The sequence below is a fragment of the Haliaeetus albicilla genome, chromosome 13 (genome assembly GCF_947461875.1).
Source record: "Haliaeetus albicilla chromosome 13, bHalAlb1.1, whole genome shotgun sequence".
In the NCBI taxonomy this organism is placed as follows: domain Eukaryota; kingdom Metazoa; phylum Chordata; class Aves; order Accipitriformes; family Accipitridae; genus Haliaeetus; species Haliaeetus albicilla.
The window spans coordinates 9,059,761-9,078,620 of record NC_091495.1 but is presented as its reverse complement, the minus strand read 5'-3'; the positions used below and the strand labels follow the sequence as shown (position 1 = coordinate 9,078,620).

Sequence of the window (18,860 nt, the reverse complement as noted above, 5' to 3'; positions counted from 1 at the left end):
TCTCCCAGGTGCCAATGGACAACTAAAAAAAAAGTTAGTGTTGTGTGCCATTTGTCTGACAACCTGCAACAAAGAGACACTTCTGCCACTGTGTGGTACATTTGCCACTGCACAGTTCTCCAGCAAGTCAGCTAAATCACCTCCTTAATCTTGATCCAATAAGAGTTTTCTGAGGAGTGCTGCTATCCTTTAATTTTTGGTGAAAAATTAGTAACTGATCTACATTTGTTTTGGAACACACAACTTTGCAGGGAATGACAAATGCAGCATGAGAACTCAATGCAATCTACTTAATTATGCAAGTCTGAGCTTCGACACCCTGGTTTTGTTTTAAAATGGTGTAATATTCCCCACAGCAAGAGGTTTCGCTTCATCATGCTCACCTATCACCAACTGCAGCTGTTAACAGCACCAGCATCCCAGGCAACAGCACATATGTAAACAGCAGCTGGCTGATCAGCGTTCATATATTACTAAGGGTCCTTTAAAAGTTCTGAGAGCCCTACTGTAGAGTAAAATATAAAGCCACCCACTCTTCAAGATGGAGAGGAATTTTCTATCGAAGGTGGAAATCTCAAAAACAAACCACCTCAATACTCCCTCCTCCAAGTGACAGTGGCTCAGTTAGCTCATTTTTTCCATGGGAAAAGAAAAATGAGGTCAAGTATTTCTTAACGGCTGAAATTAACACAAAAGATTTGGTTTTCTTATTGAGCACAATTAATGTCAATATCTCTGAGCATCTCAAACAACTGGGTAGTTATAGTATATATTAATTATATGTTAAAATAGTTTTATCAGATAAAAGATAGCTGAGAAGTAAAGACAAAACAACTTACTTGCCAAGCAGTACGTAGAAAATTCATTATGTGTACGATAAAACACTTCAAAATTCTTGAAGGTATGACTTGGGGGGTAAGCAGATGGGGGTGGGGGGAAGCAAGTCTTGTCCTGATTACTATTAAGTGTACTAGCATATATATTTAGTAGAATGTATACTTACGCACTAAAAAGACTGCTTTCTGTTCATTAGCTATTACCATCAAGTCATTTGTTGGTGACAAGGACAACACACAGTCCTGAAGCCAGTGATTTCTCCGGTTCTTGGAATTAGATTCCTCTTCCTCCTACAGGTAAAACTTTAGTCAATGTATGCAACAATTTTTAAATATAGCAGAACTTGCAAGATTCATGACAACAATTTGGCTTGCCCTCAATACCAGCACTGAATGGACTATTACCTAGCACGTCACTACAGCTCCAACTTGCATGAAAAGCCATGAGAAATGCATCAACCTTGCACTAATTTTGTGTGTTTACAAACAGAAAACAAAGTAGTACTTATCACTCTACTCCTCAAAATCTTCTCCTTTCACCAAAGAGAAACTAGAAGAATGAGATTTAAAGTTTTATTATTATTGATTAGAGACTGGATTCTCTCTAGTTACTCTTATAATCCATACTCAAAATGAACAATTTATCCAAGCTGATGCATTAAGTAAATATATGCATGCATGAAGAAAGTAACTAAGCTGGCATTCACACTAAAGCCTCATAGTAACACGCAACAGGTATCACATGCCTTTCCACAACAAGGAACTTTACAAAGAAACAAATTCAAACTAAGAAGTGCCAAGTTTTAAGGGTTTAATGATGGGTAAGTAAAGACTTAGATGCCATCGTTACGTATAAAAGCAAAAAGATTGCATCTTTTTTCCTCAGAGCAACAAGCTAAATATCTGATTGCAGAACAAACAAGGTCACTCTTGCTAACCATAGCTCACAGGCAGAAAGTAGGTCACAGGTTTTGAGCGGACTGCTGCAAGGTCTCTCAGAGATGATACTCTCGCTTTCTTATCTCCATCCTCCTACCCTGATCACAGCAATAAACACACCTTCCCTTGTCCACCATCTCCATTTCTATAGACACATATCCAATCCTACCTCCTCCTAGTTCTCCAACGTATTACTCCATCCTCTAGTATCTCAAAGCAGCTATGCACAAATTAAATACAACAACTTCAGTGTGATCATTTTCTGATCTGTGCAATTTATCATGTTGTAAAAGTTGCATCTACTTGAAACTATACACATTTACTCCCAGCAGGAGAAAAAAAAACAACCAAACTGTAGGAAGAATTTGCATATCATACTTTTAATCAGCTATTCATTGTAATTTTTTCCTTTCATAAAGTTGTACCATAAAAGCGGTCACTTTGTGCACAGAAGAATACCCTGTATATCCATCGTAAGGTCTACATTAGCACGCTACAAACATTCTAACTACCTTTGTCCACACTATCTCTTGATTTTTGCAAGATGATAACCTATTTTCATGTCATTTTTGTCTGTTGATGGACACCAAGTTCTATAGCAACAATTTTTCCCCTAATTACTGGCATTTTTCAAGACTTTACAAAAAGGTGATGAAGTTGTCCGAGATACTCATGACAACTTTAACTCCTCCTGACAGAGATAAATATATTATGTGCAGAAACACATAACCAAAACCTAAACAAAAGCCTTGTACTAATTTTTAATGTCATGATTTTCAAACTGAAGAAACAGAAATTAAAGGCTTATTTAAAGATTAAAAGGAATTAAAATTATATCTCAGACAGATAATTTAAATAAAATTATCTGTAGGCATAAACAAAGAACTTGAAATTAAAGACATAAAATATGGCCATCATATTAGGGGCAAAAATAAGCTAAGTGTTAAAACAGGGAAAGGGCTGAATTTGTCAAAAGAAACTACTTTAAAAGGTGAAAGACAGAATTATTAAAATCAGCATTTAAGACAAGACTTCAACATCAACATTCCTACAAAATAGTTCCATAAAAAGACCTTATGGAAGAAAACTTTTTAAAAATTTTAATTTTTTTTCCTTCTTTTTTTTTTTTCCAATTTTCAGTGCCTTCTCAAAAGTTGCTGTTCCATAAAATAAGATACTTGTCCAGGTGACTTAAGTAATTCCAAGAAAAGATGTGTTTTACACCAATTATAATGTAAATCGACGAACAGTTAAAAGTTTTAACAACGGAATTCATTGTTATATTATACTAATAATTCTCAATTCTGTGCTAGACTGATGCACTCATTTTGGTGTGTGTTCAGACATACAGATTCACATATTTATATGTTCCTACACCACACACACAAACAAGTGGAAAAGTCTTTTAGAATAGGCAAGTTAGCAATGAATACTCATATGTAGGGACTTACAGGTTCTTGTAATTCTGCTTCATCCCAAGCTCCCCAGCCACCATCTTCCCAGCTTGTTGATTTGCCTGCTTTAAGCAAAAAAAGATTTGTCACATGAATACAGCATAGGCAATGAAAAACACATTCAGAAAGGATTGCTGATGGTTGTTTTCCTTTCCCCACCAATGCGTTATAACTTCATTTACAGCAGATACTAAATGAGTTCTACACAAAGAAACATGAAGTGGCAGAAATGGCTGTCTTACTTCTCTGTATTTACTTCCATTTTTGACACTATGGAAAAGCAGTAACAGAAGATGTTACACCTGTTTCCAATTTATACTTAGGTTACAACACCTGTATCAAATTAATTTTGACAGACTGCATCTAGAACCATGGGTAAGTAACATCTTACAGTGCCTGGTACAAAACATCATTGATCCTTCAACAGCGCCTCTCTGCACTTTACAAGAACAAATTATTCAATCAAATTTGGGTTTTCTCAGTTTCTCACAGACATTTCAAGAGAGCCAAGACATATTTCTAGTTTTATACTGCAAGCTGAAGCAAAGAGTGAAGGCATAAGGGGGGGGAACCCTATGTGTCCTCTTGACAAAAACTTTCTCCAGTAGGTACAGAGACCCAAGACCTCACTGCAAAATTTAAACTTTAGCTTGATTTATCTAATTATTACTACTCAAAAGACAACAAAAGCCCCATCCTGTACATATTAGGCAGCTACAGAGGGCAAGTAAGGGGACAACAGGCTCTCTCCAACCCTTCAGGACTCTATGTATAGGCCCCGAATGTTTTACTGACTGGCATAAGACAACCTGTAACACACCACAAGAACCACATATGCACAATTTTATGAGAAACAGTACTTCTACACATAAGTAAAAAAAAAATCTTCCTTCCCATAATGGTGTATTTTGATTTGGTTTAAGTCAATTGCAGGATCAGCCAGTAGCAACATAAGCTCATTTTAACAGGGAATGACAGTACATGGAAATTCCCCTGTGACAACAAAACATCTGAGCCCAGTATAATGCAGATCCCACCACCACTCCCCAAAGCAGCCAAAGCAAAAACTGAAGCTGTGGCCTCTGAGGGGAAGATGAGCACAAGGACCTTGGCTATTCATGTCTTTGCAAGACAACGCAGAGGAAAGTTAATGAGACAATGATCAGTTTCAATTATGTCATTCAGAAACCTCAGAGAAACCACAAGCTTACGAAATACCTCAAACACCTGATAAAATAGAGATTCACAGAGACAGGCGTACTTCTCAGTTGGTTTGTAAGAGTGAATGTAGTAGTCTCGTGTAAAACAAAAAAAATCGTGATTCTTTCACCTAAAAAAACAGAACTTGATGTGAATTTAAAAGACTATGCAAACGGTAATTATGCACAGGCATTTAGTAGTAGAAGATGTACAATTCTCAGACACCACCATCATTGGAACCCTCAATAAGTCAAGAAGCATCACTGTAGTTCGGGAGAAAAGCCAAGCACTGACTTCCCTCTAGAAGCACTAGCATGAAATATGAAGCAGTAACATCAATGACTTCAAGCCTTTTCCAAGAATTTCTTTCAAGTTTTTCATTAACTGATGTCATGGCTACTTTGACCTTAAGAAGTTCTTTAAATGCCATGTCTCAAATTAGTTGAAATTTAGTTTTAAGCAAGCAAGACCATTTTGGATGGTCAAACAGTACAGACAAGAAGGTTTGTATCAAGAACACTCCAATTCTATTTGATCTAAAAACTCTGCTTCCTTTACCACCAAACAAAGGCAGAATCCAGTACAACAAAACAGAAATCTGTATTCTGTCTGTTTAGGCAAATTTTTAAACTTTTGTATGGCTAATGAAGACAACCTTTAAAATAAAATTTTTAGCTCATGCAAGAAACTTTCTACCAATGGTGTTGAGAAGGTATTTCACCAGACTGTAGAAGACAAAATGCCCACTCTATGAATATCTTTTGTTAAAACTGAAAGGTCTGTACCGTCTACAAAACGGGCGATTCAGCCAGTTTAACTGCATCATCATCAAAACAGATCTGACTGCACAGTTATTTCAGGCATAACTATATAAGCAACAAGCTTCCAAGGGTTACGGTCCCATCTTGTATTTGAGGTTGAGAATTTTCCGGTGTACAAATATATAAAAGAGAATTATGGCAAATACTGTTGAATATAAACCATAAGAAGAAAACAGTAACTAACTTCAATGTTTAGTTTAAGACAGCTAACAAAATTCTACTTCTGTTTATACATATTATCTCAAAAGGCAACAAAACCTCCTTCCTATAAAATTCATGGAGGAAAGAAATCTGTCAGTGTGCCACAGTCCAGAGAGAAACATAACCATACCCAAGAAACACAGTCATGGCCAATGCCTTCCCTACAGCACAGAGCAGACCAACCTTTCCAAGAAGCATCAGCCACCTCAATTCTGAGGCTGAACACCCAACATAAAACTTCAATTGTAAGGATTCTTGCTGCCTCTTTGCAAATAGCTACATTTTCATGGTTGTTGTCATCTTCCTTGGATGAAGCTAGATCAATCAAAAAAGAATGGAAAAATGAGGTAATGGTGATGCACTATCCCACTGATGAAGCTGCAGAGATCTTTCAGAACTGTGACCTGCTCTGCAAAGCCAGCCTCTCCTCCACCTTACAAGGGTTTACAAGTTTGCTCCTTCATATCCATCCTCCACATTGTATAGACTGCCCCTGCATGCGCTAATCATATGTATTTCTCGAGCCCCTGCATGCATTCTTTCCTTGCTTCCATACACTAATTCCTTTTTAAAAAAGAAATTAAATTAAAAATAAAATTGTTTCCTTACCCATGTTATTCAGACACTTCACCTGTGCAATGGCTAGTGAAGCAAGGTATTAAACAATAGACAACTAATCTCTGAAACAATAGACAGAGAAGCAACAGAGGGATACACCTGTCATACTTAAACTCAAAGCATGCTGTTATTCACCTGTGCCAGTGAACTACAAAACATGGCACAGCAGCTGCCAGCTTGCAGAGACTTTCCCATGCACCAGTACCTCATAAGGTTGGTCAAGTGAGAGATGACATAGGATCCAAGTTCTGTTTACAATGAAGCTTTTAAGAAATACCCCACCATTTCTTTTAGTAACATTACAGATCAGAACTAGCAACTGTGGAATGTAAGACACTATTTAGTAACCAATACCTAAACAAGTCCTAAGCAGTTCTTGACTTGCAACATGTTTGTTTCTTCCAGTCCACTGTTGGGAAAAATCAAGCTTTCCTGTGCAAATCTGCATTTCCACTCATCTCTATCTAGTAGTAGACGCCTGGTAAACAGTTCTCCCTACTTTGATAAAGCAGCAGCAGTATTCCAGATTTTGTTTTACTGGGGAGACTGCAAAAATAAAAGTTCATCTACTGGGTCTACAAGAACCACTTCATTCTTTAATTTGAAGCATATAGCATTAAAACTCCATCATCAGCACATTTGAAACTTGAGAGCTGCTTTAAATGCTGCACATGCACAGCATTGGTTTTAACGTATAAGAGAATTCATTTCAACCATATTTATCATTAACTTAAAAGAACAATTTCTACCGATAAGCATGTTTTGTTTAAAAGACAAGAACAGAGGAGAAACTTCAGCAACAGATCTAGACCAATGAGGTCTAACTGGCATTTAACAGGTCAAATTCAATATGAAAGATGTTTTTACTCCATCTAAGACTTCCTCCCCAAATTGCAGAATCTATCCCTGAGCCCAGAAAACTGCCACTGTCCTCCCTTGCAGAGCAGCATGATGACCTGGGGCAGGCAGCAGAAGCCATTCCCTCCTGCCCTCACATCTACGTTCCAGCTCTATGCAGCAGGTTACCAGAGGACATGCTTGGCATGGGCTTGCCCAGAAAAGTCTTTGTTTGCCCAAGTGGGAGAGCATGTGTTGAAAACTGGACCCCCAAAGCCACAAAGGTCAAACTACCCCTACCCTACACTGATATATAGCTTTAAAACAAGCAAATTTATGTTCATAGACTATTTCTTTTAATAAGTAAGAAAAATATCAACTCATGCACAAGCTAGTAATCTGTCCTCAACGGGTTTTAGATTATTAGCCATAAAATATCAAACTGCATCAGCCAAAAGACTAATATGTACATTCTTTGTACATATAAAAATTGTAAATAAAATCAAGTCATGCATCGATTTGTTTCATATCTTAATGTACTGGTTTTGCCTGGCATAGAGGTAATTTTCTTCATAGTGGGTGGTATGGTACTATGTTCTGGATTTGTGATGACACAAACACACCAATGTTTTAGCTCTTGCTGAGCAGTGATTATACAGCATCAAGGCCTTTTCTGTTTCTCACACTGGCCTGCAGCAAGCGGGCTCAGGGTGTGCAACAAATTGGGAAGGGGACATAGCTGGGACAGCTGACCCTAACTACATCCCATACCATATGATGTCATGCCCAGCAATAAAATCTGGGGGAGAGAAGGAGGAGGAAGGGGGTGACATTCAGAGTTATGGCATTTGCTTTCTGAAGCAGCTGTTACACATGATGGAGCCTTGCTTTTCTGGAGATGGCTGCACACCTGCCTGCTGATGGGAAGTGGTAAATGAATTCATTATTCTGCTTTGCTTGCATGCAGAGCTTTTACTTTACCTATTAATCTGTCTTTATCTCAACCCACAACTTTTCTCACTTTTACCCTTCCGATTCTCTTCCCCATCCCACTGTAGGGGGAAATGAGCAAGCAGCTCTGTGGTATTAGCTGCCTACCAGGGTTAAACCACAACGCTTAATTGCATGTGTGTAGTCTGTTGGGTTTATGTTCTTCCAGCTTGTTTCCCATTCATGCTTTAAGATCTTATAAAATTAATAAGTAATCATTTCTTGCCCTACTACTTAAGTGCAAGAGTTTAAATTTTTTTCTATGTTTATGTACTGCAATTCTGATACCATTGGATTGCATAATTAGTGAAGAAATAGAAGCAGTTTCTTTTCTCTTCCGGGCAAGGAATTTTAGATATAGTTTAGAATCTTCTTGCTGTTCAGTAATCATAGGCCATTTATTGCCAAAGCTCCTCCAACATGGGGACTGACAAATATATTAGGTTGTTTTGCCAGCATTACTAGGAAGCCCCTTTTGAGAATAGTATTACATTTACTTTCTCTTATCACTTCAGACATCCATAAGGGGGGGACACGACGACATGACACTCTAAGTTAGCTCACTAATCTGAAAAAGAACCACTTGAGCAATTTCTCTTCCTTTAGACGGTCACAATTGCTTTCAACAGAATAAAAGATGACTAAGTTAAAAATAGTCCAGATACTACACAGATTCTTTAAAGAAATGCTGTGAATTTCCATGGCTTACAGTTGTAACAACTCCAACAACAAAGTCTGAGAGTTTGAGGTACCATGGGGGGGGCGCGGGGGGAGCTTTGTGATGCTATATAGCACAGGAAAGAAATGAAACAGACTGCATACAAGACGTAGTAATTCAGCTTTCTTTCAGGTGTGACAGCTTAAGTTATAGCAAGAAAGAAGTTATCCAGTAAAGGAGGTGCTAAAGCAGCAAAAAACTCAGGTGCCAAAATAATTTCGACAAAGTACTCTGACACCACCCTGTTGTGTGTTGAGAGCATGTCATTTAGTCTTCCCCATATCTCAGAATGTATTAACAATTACAGCCGTAACACAGTTCGGGTAGAGTGCATAGTTTTATGATATTTTACATAAAAACCGGAAGAAAGGCATCTTAAATGTATATAATGCAATCTGGAGAGGGAGGATCTGATTAAAGAGGCAATACAAAAGAGCTTGTCAGAAAACTCTTCAATAGGAATATACCAAATTCAGTAAGAGGGATACAGAAACAGTTAAGAACAACCCTACTGCTAAATGCAATCTACAATTTGATTTTGTAATGTATTTTTTTTCTTTGTAACCTTGTTTGCAACTCTGAAATAAAAAGCCTTGCCTTCTGTATTTCTGAATTAAATTAGCTGATCCAGATAAAGCAAACTGTGCATGCACAACTCCAAAGATGTTATTTAGAGCAACCGGGCTGAAGAACACTTTTCAGGGTGCTGTCAATGTAACAGGGCTGGATTTTGAAGAGTTTCTCTGCCAGGCTTAAGCCATGATTCCTACTGCAAAAAGAAGCAGTAAAGTGACACCTCATAGCTCTGAGCAACCCCCCAAATCAGGGGGCTGATTTTTTTCTTCCCCCTGAATAAGCAGCAGCATCTCAAAGCTGTGTGCTGTGCCACACACCACTCTGAAGTGACCAGCTCACTATCATAGATGCAGGTATCATTACTTGGAAACTCCCAAGGACAAGTTTGGGTTTATTTTTTTCTTCTTATTAACTTCATTTAAGTAATAGGAGATAAACATACTTGGGAACTAAAAATATCTGCACACCAGGAAAGTACTCTTTTTTAAATTTCATCTTAATGCCCCCGAAGTTCAGCTAGCAGCAGTCCTACCTAGCTATGTCACTGAACTGCTACCATCAAGCCTATCAAATGTTTTAAAACACACAGTTCAAGCTCAGAGTCTACTTGAAGAACAGAGAGATGTCAATTTAAATAAATTGTGGTTAAATTCCTCAAATTATAAAGACTGTAGAAAATGTTATGTGTCTTTATTGCTCAATTTTCTGCTCCTTTCAGTTAAATATCCATTAATTTCTTAATGCTAAAATTCTGTTATGCATGTGAAGCTTTATCACATTTTGCAAATAAGATGGATTTTTTCGTTCACGTGTATACCTTATAGACAGTTGTATAATGGAGTTAACCGTTACTGCTGTTTTTTGATCTAGCCAACACACATCCCAAAACATCTTCAACACAGCACGCTGCCAAATTAAAAGTAATGCAAATACTTTCTATTCCCAGTATTTGTACATTTGAAGCAGCAGTTTTCAAAGCCACTTAGATATCACTAGGCTCAGGCTCCACAGAGGATTTGTGCCTCATTATTAACATTAATTTTTCCCAAGAATCTTAAGTCCTCATGCTTTATTAGTCCTGTTCATCAAAATATGAAAAATGTTGAAACCCTTTTTTTTCCCTAGAGAATAAAGGTATGGCAACTCCATATGAAGCATCTTTAACCAGCTTACTCCACAATATCGTTTTTATTTAAGCCATGTGAGGCAAGATCCACCCCAACACCTTTTATTCTAACATCTACAATAAAAAAGTAGCTATATATTGCTTCATGGCAGAACAATGGTCACCTCAAACAGTCTATAAACTTTACTTAAGTTATTTCAGCATTGCATTATCAGCAATCTTAACATATGACTGCATAATGCAAACAAGAACAACATGAACCCTTCCTTCCAGTGTTTCCTGACCTAGCAGGAAACAGGCACCTGCAGAACTGACTTTACACAAGGTTCAAAGGAAGAGGACACTTCTTCTCTTCCGCCCCAATTTACCAGACAAGTATATCCTTTACACAAACTAGACAAACTGTTGGGCTACAGCAAAAGATTAAGTGAAGTTGTAGTTGATAGGATGCTTTCCATCATCTTTTTCCACTGTTGAATGTGTTTAAACATTTACCTATACAAAGAAAGGAAAAAAAAAAAATCAAGTTCCCTTAGAATAAAAGTGCAGGTTTTTTTTTTTAAACTCAGTTACCTACATCTGTATTTTTAATATAAGTAGCACTTTGATAAACCTTTTCAAATTAAATTTGAAACTGACATTTGATATCCAATATCTGACAGGAGCTTTTTAAAATTCTACTTAGCACCTAAAACATCAAGTTATGACTTAAAAAAAAAGTAATCAATTTTTTCATTGAAATACTCTTTGTTAAATAAAAATATTTAACAAACATTTGTTTTCCTAAGGTAGCCAGCACTATAACCTTTAAATATTGGTGAAAGAATTTCCATACAAATGCAGCTTAACTTAAAAACAAAAACAAAACAAACACACACACAAGAAAAAAATAGTAAATAAAAGGTGCTGGTTCTCCAGTTTAAAGTAAAAAAATACTTAGAACTTTGACATGTGCTTATTAATATTTACGTAACTGTTTATATGTGAATAAACATAGCTTAAGTTTAGTACAAAAGCTGTATTTGATAGCAAATGAACATACTTTCTTTGTTGAACTTACCAGTAAAAACAAACTACTCTTTAGCTTTTTTTCCCCTAAAGAGTAAAAATATAAAAGCAGATTAAATTTCACATTTCTAAATGTACAACTTTATTCAACTACTGTTTTAAAACAGTGCATTCTGCCAATGCAACAGTTTTTACTAAAGCATTCCCTGATAAAAAACATTTATTTGTATCTTGCTTAGTTAAAAATATTTGCCTTGGCTTTTGTGCCCTAAGAGTGCAAAATGCACTTTAAAAAAAAAGCCCAACAAAAACTTGCTTGGACAAAATTTTTTTCTTTCCTTAGTGCACAACATTAGAAGTAGAGATTTGTTTTATGTTCTCACACTTCTTCACTAACACTTTATTTACAGCAAAGAGTTCTTCCATGTGGACAATGTAAAAGGCAAGGTACACAACAATCATCAAAGAGAAAAGGGAGTAATTTTGGACTGCCATGCAACAAGTCACTTGCTTACTAAGAAAAGTGAATGAATTAGTATGTATGTGGAAAAAATAAAGGAACAGAGACTGAAAAACTGAAATAAGTATTTCCAACCAGAGCAAAAACTCTGGGTGCAAGACCAAGAGATTAGCAGTAGCTGCAGGACCTATTACCATCTCAACCTGAGTTTCAAAACAACCCTGCAGCTTAGCTCTTCAGTTGGTTATGCCACAAAGTAGCAGCAGACTTGGAGGAACAAGCCTAATGGCAAAAGAATCTCCTGTTCCACACAGCCCAACCCAATTTTTTCTAACCTGGGATACCTCCACAATTTACTTATTTCTAACTTAAAATCCTTCTGCATATTGTTAACAGTCTGTCTCCCTGTCCAAGATGAAGCAGAAATCCTTAGTGCATTCAAAGTGACTAAATATAATCTTACTTAAAAGTCACTTTGGGAACTCTTAACTTGCTTACAATTATGCTCATTTATCCTGAACCATGAAAACAGCCGTGGTATCAAAAAATCACAGGAACAAACGCAAAAGATTTCAATGAATCTAAATAAGCAATATTTTGAGAAATACTTCATTCTGAATTCTGACGCTCTGCCTCGATGACTGAATGAGCAAATATAAAAACAGTCCAGAATACAGTCAACTCATTAAAATGGAAGAACAGCACATTTTAGAACACACACCTTTGCGTCTATCATTTTTGTAGTTTTACAACATACTAAATGTTTTCTCTCTTTACAGCTGCCATTTGATAAATCCACTCCAACAGAAGTACCCAAAAAGTTATTTTACACGAACTTCTCTCACATGTACCACCAAATACAAGAAATATTTTCATTTCTTTCAGAAATACTTTTAGAAACACAAACACATTACAATCTTTTGCTTTTATCTTCAGTATTCAAGAGGCACTAACGGGATCCTACTGGTTCCAGAATCCCTCCTTTTAGATACGGATGACACCAAAACAAAAGCCATATGGACTCTGTATGCGTTTTTCAGAGCATTGTTACAGTCAAACAACAAGCACTAGTACCAGCACATAACTGTTTTCTACCAAAAGTTTTGGACAATGAAGACTGGCTGTATAAAAGTCTTCCAGAATTACTTTCTTCCAAGTGCATTTCAACAAGTAAATTAAATTCAATCTTGAACACGAGAAAAGGCAATAATAAAATATAACAACGTGCATACAGAAGTTTTAGTGGTAAAGTTAACTAGCTGAACATATAGTGTACTTTTAAAACTTTTTCACAATTGTTGTGTCATCTTTTTAACAGGACGTGTAGTGACAGGACAAGGGCCAACAGTTTTAAACTGAAAGAGGGTAGCTTCACATTGGCTATGAGGAAGAAATTTTTTACAATGAAGGTGGAGAGAACTGGAACAAGTTGCCCAGACAAGTTACAGACATCCCACCAGTGCCAGTGTTCAAGGTCACGCTGGACAGGGCTTTGAGCAACCTGATCTAGTGAAAGATGTCCCTGCCCATAGCAGGAGGGTTGGACTAGATGGACTTTAAAGGTCCCTTCCAACACAAACCATCCTATAATCTCCCCCCTCTTTATTCCCCCACAGACCTTTTAAGCTTTTTAAAAAAGCACCTTGCTGCTTTCTCTCCTAGCTCTGTTTACAGTTGAGAGGGCTTTACAAGCATCCTCATTAACCTCTTCAAACACTTTCCTTCCATGCTGTTGCCAGAAAAACAAGACATCAGCCACATATAGTTAACACATTACAGCACCAGCAACATACAGGCCACTGTTTCGTTTCCCTGTACCGTCTGTCCTGGTTCTTCTTCTGTTGAGTATATGGATTCTGTGCCAGACAGCTCAGCTTTTGCCGTGCATTGCCCCACGCAACAGAAATCTGGTCCACAGCTTTGGACTGTAGTTGCTCTAAGACTGACTGCCTTTTTATTTAAGACGCCAAACTAAACCTTTAGTATGCTTTAAGCACGTCTGGCATTATTAGACAACCCTGCACGCACAACGCTTGTTAACTTTACTGGAACGCTTTCAGACAACCGCACTCTCAGCGAGAAAATTACAAACTTTCATCTCGAAGTTAGCGGCACACAGGGCCTGTGGCCGACGAGCTTCACCTACGCTCTACAGGATACAGACCGACACCTGAGCACAGCCGAAACTTCCGGACACCAGGAGAATCTGAACCTGCAGGGGAAGATGTGGCACCTGCAGCAGGAGAGTCGTCTTTTACAGCCCTTTATCACGACGGTAACGATGCCGAGCACTCAGCCACCCGCGGTTACCCCCCCACACGCCCCCGGCGCACTCTTGCGCGGACAGGGACGGTGAGGAGAGCCGTGACGAGCTCAGCCGGCACCCCCGGCCTCGCCGTCAGGCAGCCCCGGCCGTGAACAGAGGGCAGGGGCGCACGGAGCCCCGAGGGGGCCGCGGGGAGCAGCCCTCGCCACCGCCGCTCCCACACACGCCCCGCCGGGCCGGGCCGGGCCAAACCGGGCCCCCAGCTCCCCCGCACCGCGGGGCGGACTCACCGCCCTCCTTGCCGGCCGCGACACTGCCCTGACGGCGGTTGGGGCACAGGAATTCGCGAGCCGCCTCCAGGTCCTGGAAGTGGCCGAAGGGAACTAAGGCGCACGACATGGTGCCGCTACCGCCGCCGCCACCGCCCAACCCGGAAACGGTCGCCGACTTCCCTCACGACCGGCGCCGCGCGGCCCTGCGCAGGGCGCATGCGCGGCGCGGAGAGGCTCCTCCCCCCGTCTCCCGCGGGAGCTGTCACGTGATCCCGGCAGGCGTTGGCGGGGCGGCGTCCGCCTCGGGCTGAGGAAGCGGCGGAGGCGGCAGGGCCGGGATCGCGCTGCTCCTCCTCCTCCTCCTCCTCCTCCTCCTCGTCCGCCGGGCAGCGACGTGGCTGCTTGCGGGTAAAAACCAGTGTCCCAGCGGATGAGGCGGCCGGAGCCGCTCTGAGGAGGCGGGATCGGCGGTGGCGGGCGCTGCCTTCCCGCCGCCGTTCCTGAGGGGAATCGCGGCCTACGTGTCCGTTTTTTCCCTGGCCCTTGAGCCTGCAGCTGGCTGGGGCCGCCGGGAGCGGAGCAGCGCGGCTGGGGTGCGAGCTGCCGTATGCCTGCGGCCCTCCTGGGGTGCGAGCTGCCGTATGCCTGCGGCCCTCCTGGGGTGCGAGCTGCCGTATGCCTGCGGCCCTCCTGGGGTACCTCTGCTCGCGGCCCGGGCAGCGGCTGTGGCAGAGCCCCGTCCGGGTAAAGCCAGGAGGAAGAACGGCCGCCGAGTCCTGTGCTGTCTTCTCGGGGCCAACTCATTATGCAGTCAGTGGCAGTAATTGGCATGTGAGACTCGCGTTGATGACAATGCCTGTGTACTTGGCAGGGAAGGCGAGACCGTGTCCCTGCCAGCCTGAGTTTAAAGGAAGGTGCTATGAGACGCTGGTACAATTTCATCATCCAGCCCTAATGATGAACAAACACAGCCCTAAACGCCTATATTACTTTGATGAATAGGGAACACCTGTAACAGGTAGCGAGGACAGGGTTTCTTTCAATCTGAATTGCTTTTGCAAATAGAAAACTTTTGTTTGGGTTTAATGTCAACCAATTTCTATTCCTCTGAACACTGAGGCATCTCACTGGTGGTAGTGATTATGATGAGTGAGATTTGCTGTGGAGTGACATCAGTATAGCGTTGACAGCTGATCTACAGCCTCAAAAATTTCCCCTTAGGGCAGAAAAAAAGCATGTGCAAGAAGAACACCAGGCGACATTTTCTGGGCCCTGAAGAAATAGAAATTGCCCTGTCCCCAGGACTTGACAGTTTTTTCTAATGAATCCTACTTTACCATATGGTTGCTTGTTTTCACACAGATGTCTTTTATTTGGTAGATAACTGCATGTATGTGTGTCTTTAGTTGTTAAAAGCAGAAATGATTGAGCAAGTAGTCCAAGTTATTCTGAAAGTTTGGGTTGTGGTCTACGTTTTTTGGGTGGTCTTTAAACACCACCTAAGACTGAACACATTTTTACTAAGAGAACTTTCATTCCAAACTGGAATCCCATTTGGACTGTCCTGAAGGCCCAGACTGTAACAGCCTATAAACTCTAGAAAATCTGTCGTCAGATTTTCAAAGAAACTGGCTTTAACTTATTCTGACAACTTCCTTCCTTCTTCAGCTGTTCTATTTTGTTGCAGTAATGAGGACCCACCAGCAGTTTTTCCCTTTGCGACAGCAGGGACATTTAGTTTTTACATTTAAAATCTGTGGCTTCTCAGGCAATACACAGGTTAGACTTGAATTTAAGCAGACGAATAATCCCATGCCTATTCAATACAGAATTGTTGAATCCTGTTTTTCTGAACGGGCATAAAATTACACGCTGTGTACCAATGGGGAGGAGGTTCTTCAAAAATAAGGTCACAGTGTGGGAAAGGTTGAAAGCAACTGGTATTGAGGAATGGCTAATGGCTTTGAAGATGCTCTAATTAAACATGTAAAGCCTGTAGGGAAAAAATATTTAATGACATTTTAGATCTGTAACATGCACAGTTGCTAGTAATGTCAAGTGAATAAAGAGTATGCAAGAAATTAAATTAACAACCTGGTTTGTCACTCTTCAGTGATGTTTTCATCACGTTATGAAAATTTCCTTATTTAGAGACTAATGAAGTGTAAGACACTGTCATATCCCTGCCTGGTTTGCTGCACACAAAGAAGTCAAGTTACAAAACCACCAAGATACCAATTAATGCATAAAATAAGGCAATGAATAATTCAGCAAATAATATTTCAAGACAGGGCTGAGGCCTGATGAACACACGTTATCACTTTGGCTACTGAATTACCTTTTGTGTGTTTGTTATACTTTCTTCAATAGTTACTACTTTTTAAATATTCATTATAATTATATGGGAGGCTATTAAGAAAAATCACTCTGAAAAACCTCTGTCATAAATATTAAGCAAAGTTCTTGAAGCTATTCAGATAAATGCTTAACATCCAAAATTAACAATACATTTACAGCAACAACAATACTTTGCATTTACCTAGGTCCTGTTATTTAGAGAACTTAATGCAGTTTACAAAAACGCATAATTATGGATGTTAGGGATTATCACTTGGGAAAATGAAGGTAATGAAAGATTAAGTGATTTACTCAGGGTCAGTCCACAGATCTGTGGAGTACTGTGAGTAAAACTCTGCTTGCTTCATCATCAGTGATGATCTCCACCTATTGTTCACTCATGCTAGTTGGCATAAATGAATGTGATTATACTATCATATGCAGAATCCTGCATTTGGTCTTTGATAATAAGTGAAAATGAAACCAGCAATTTAGTAATAGTTATAGCAGACACATCTATACCATAATGTCAACTTGATACAAACAATCACCTTATCAAACACATGCATAAGTGGCTTCCAAGTTGTGCAGTTAGCACTCATGGGGAGGGAACAAGAATTAATCAACGTTCAATAAAATGCAGAGAACAGAGAGAATATGGAGAATCCCAGTCAAACATTCATGCTTGTACCAAGCCTTTTGCTGCTGTCTAATCACAGCTAAGCATTGAACTGCATCCTTAGATGCCTGAGTAAATTGATGTCTGTCTCACATAGGCCAAACATCCACAATTCCTAAAGCTTCAGTATAACTTAGGGTGGTTTGTTGCCTCTGAACATCAGTTTGCATATTTATATCTTTATATAAATTTCTAAATTCAGATTTATATAAATATATATAAAATATAAATATATAAAAGTAGAAAGATATAAAAGCTATATGTCACAAAGTTATCTGTCTTGGGATATCTGTAATAGACCTTTCTGTCTATCCAATGGACAAGGCATTGAATTCTTTGTTCCAAGCTCCCACAGGGGCATGAGGCAGAACTGGGGCAGGGCTAGAAGCGTGCAGATTCATTACTGCTGTTACATAGAGTTTATAAAATTTAGTAAGGGTTGTATTTGAAGAACGGAGAATGGAAAAATGCACTTGATATTTCTCTTTTCCTATACATTACATTTCTTGCATATAGAAAAATATATTCTAAACCTGAGTTTGTGGAGGGAAAACAGTATACTGAAGAAATTACTTCCATTTTGTCCCTAGATGAGATGTTCTGACTCACAGCAAAAGCAGGATAGGAGGGAGGGCCAGTCAATATGTCTCTTCTGATCATTCTGAGTGGGGTTAAGGCTGGATGTAAGCAACCTTTTTTCCTCTCTACATACTTAGGCAGGCCACTGCAGGCAGCTCTAGCTGAAATTTATCTACAACAGCCTTTAAGGCTTAACAAAATTCTGGCTGTGCCTTGCTCCAAATTCATGCTTTGCAACTTGAGGTAATGTGGAAGGCATGAAGACTAGTGTCTCAACTTGAGGACTACTCAGATTTTATTCACAAATCTTTCTGGAGAGATGTGTTTACTATCCTGGCCTTCAATTAAAAGAATATTTTCACTCAAATTCTAGATATCTGAATCCTAAATTCATATTCCAGATTTTTATTTTTGAAGCACTAAGATTTTTAAAGTAACCTGAACTTTCTTCCATCATTGAATGTTTGTGAGTGATGCTGCCCACTCAGAGTCATATCTTTTGCATTTCTTGATTTTCACCTAAAGGTGTGGTTTAAACACTGTTTTATCTGAGAGCCAAGATATATTCCCACATACAAATACCTATAGAGGATGGTGAAAACCCCCAAAGTTTTCTTCCCACGGTTTCCTCTGGATTTTTGGAAGGCAGTCTTGGGACAGAAGGGATGCGTACCATAAATCCTACATATCCATCTTGGAAATGCCATGCCTCCTGGTTGGAGATTGCAACCCCTAGTCTGCTAATTTCTGTGTAATAAAGTTACGCACATTCTTCTTTGGTACACTTCGGGCTTATGTGAAGTTGTAAGCATTGGGATTTGATTAATTGTAATCTGTGCCTAATGCTTAATAATAGAATATTTTAGATCTGTATATATGCATTCAAAACATACTCTGTCGTGTGCACTTGATTCCTGTCCTGTGCTGAGCCAGTATTTTTAAT

At 39.5% G+C, this 18,860-nt stretch overlaps 1 protein-coding gene across 3 annotated transcripts in view; it reads right to left on the bottom strand.

Annotated features, from left to right (window-relative positions):
• The window catches only part of RAB3GAP2 (RAB3 GTPase activating non-catalytic protein subunit 2), a 49,024-nt gene extending 34,505 nt beyond the window's left edge, over positions 1-14,519 (bottom strand). Inside the window, exons 1-3 of one of the 3 annotated variants that reach the window (XM_069800098.1) lie at positions 14,341-14,519; positions 3,227-3,291; positions 1,004-1,127 (exon numbers count right to left, since the gene is read on the bottom strand). In XM_069800098.1, the coding sequence (XP_069656199.1) occupies positions 1,004-1,127; positions 3,227-3,291; positions 14,341-14,449 (298 nt within the window). In that variant the 5' untranslated portion in view covers positions 14,450-14,519. Of the gene's footprint in view, positions 1-1,003; positions 1,128-3,226; positions 3,295-14,340 lie in introns of all 3 variants that reach the window. The other 2 variants (XM_069800099.1, XM_069800097.1) reach the window with 2 other exon arrangements.
• Between the last annotated feature and the right edge of the window lie 4,341 nt (positions 14,520-18,860).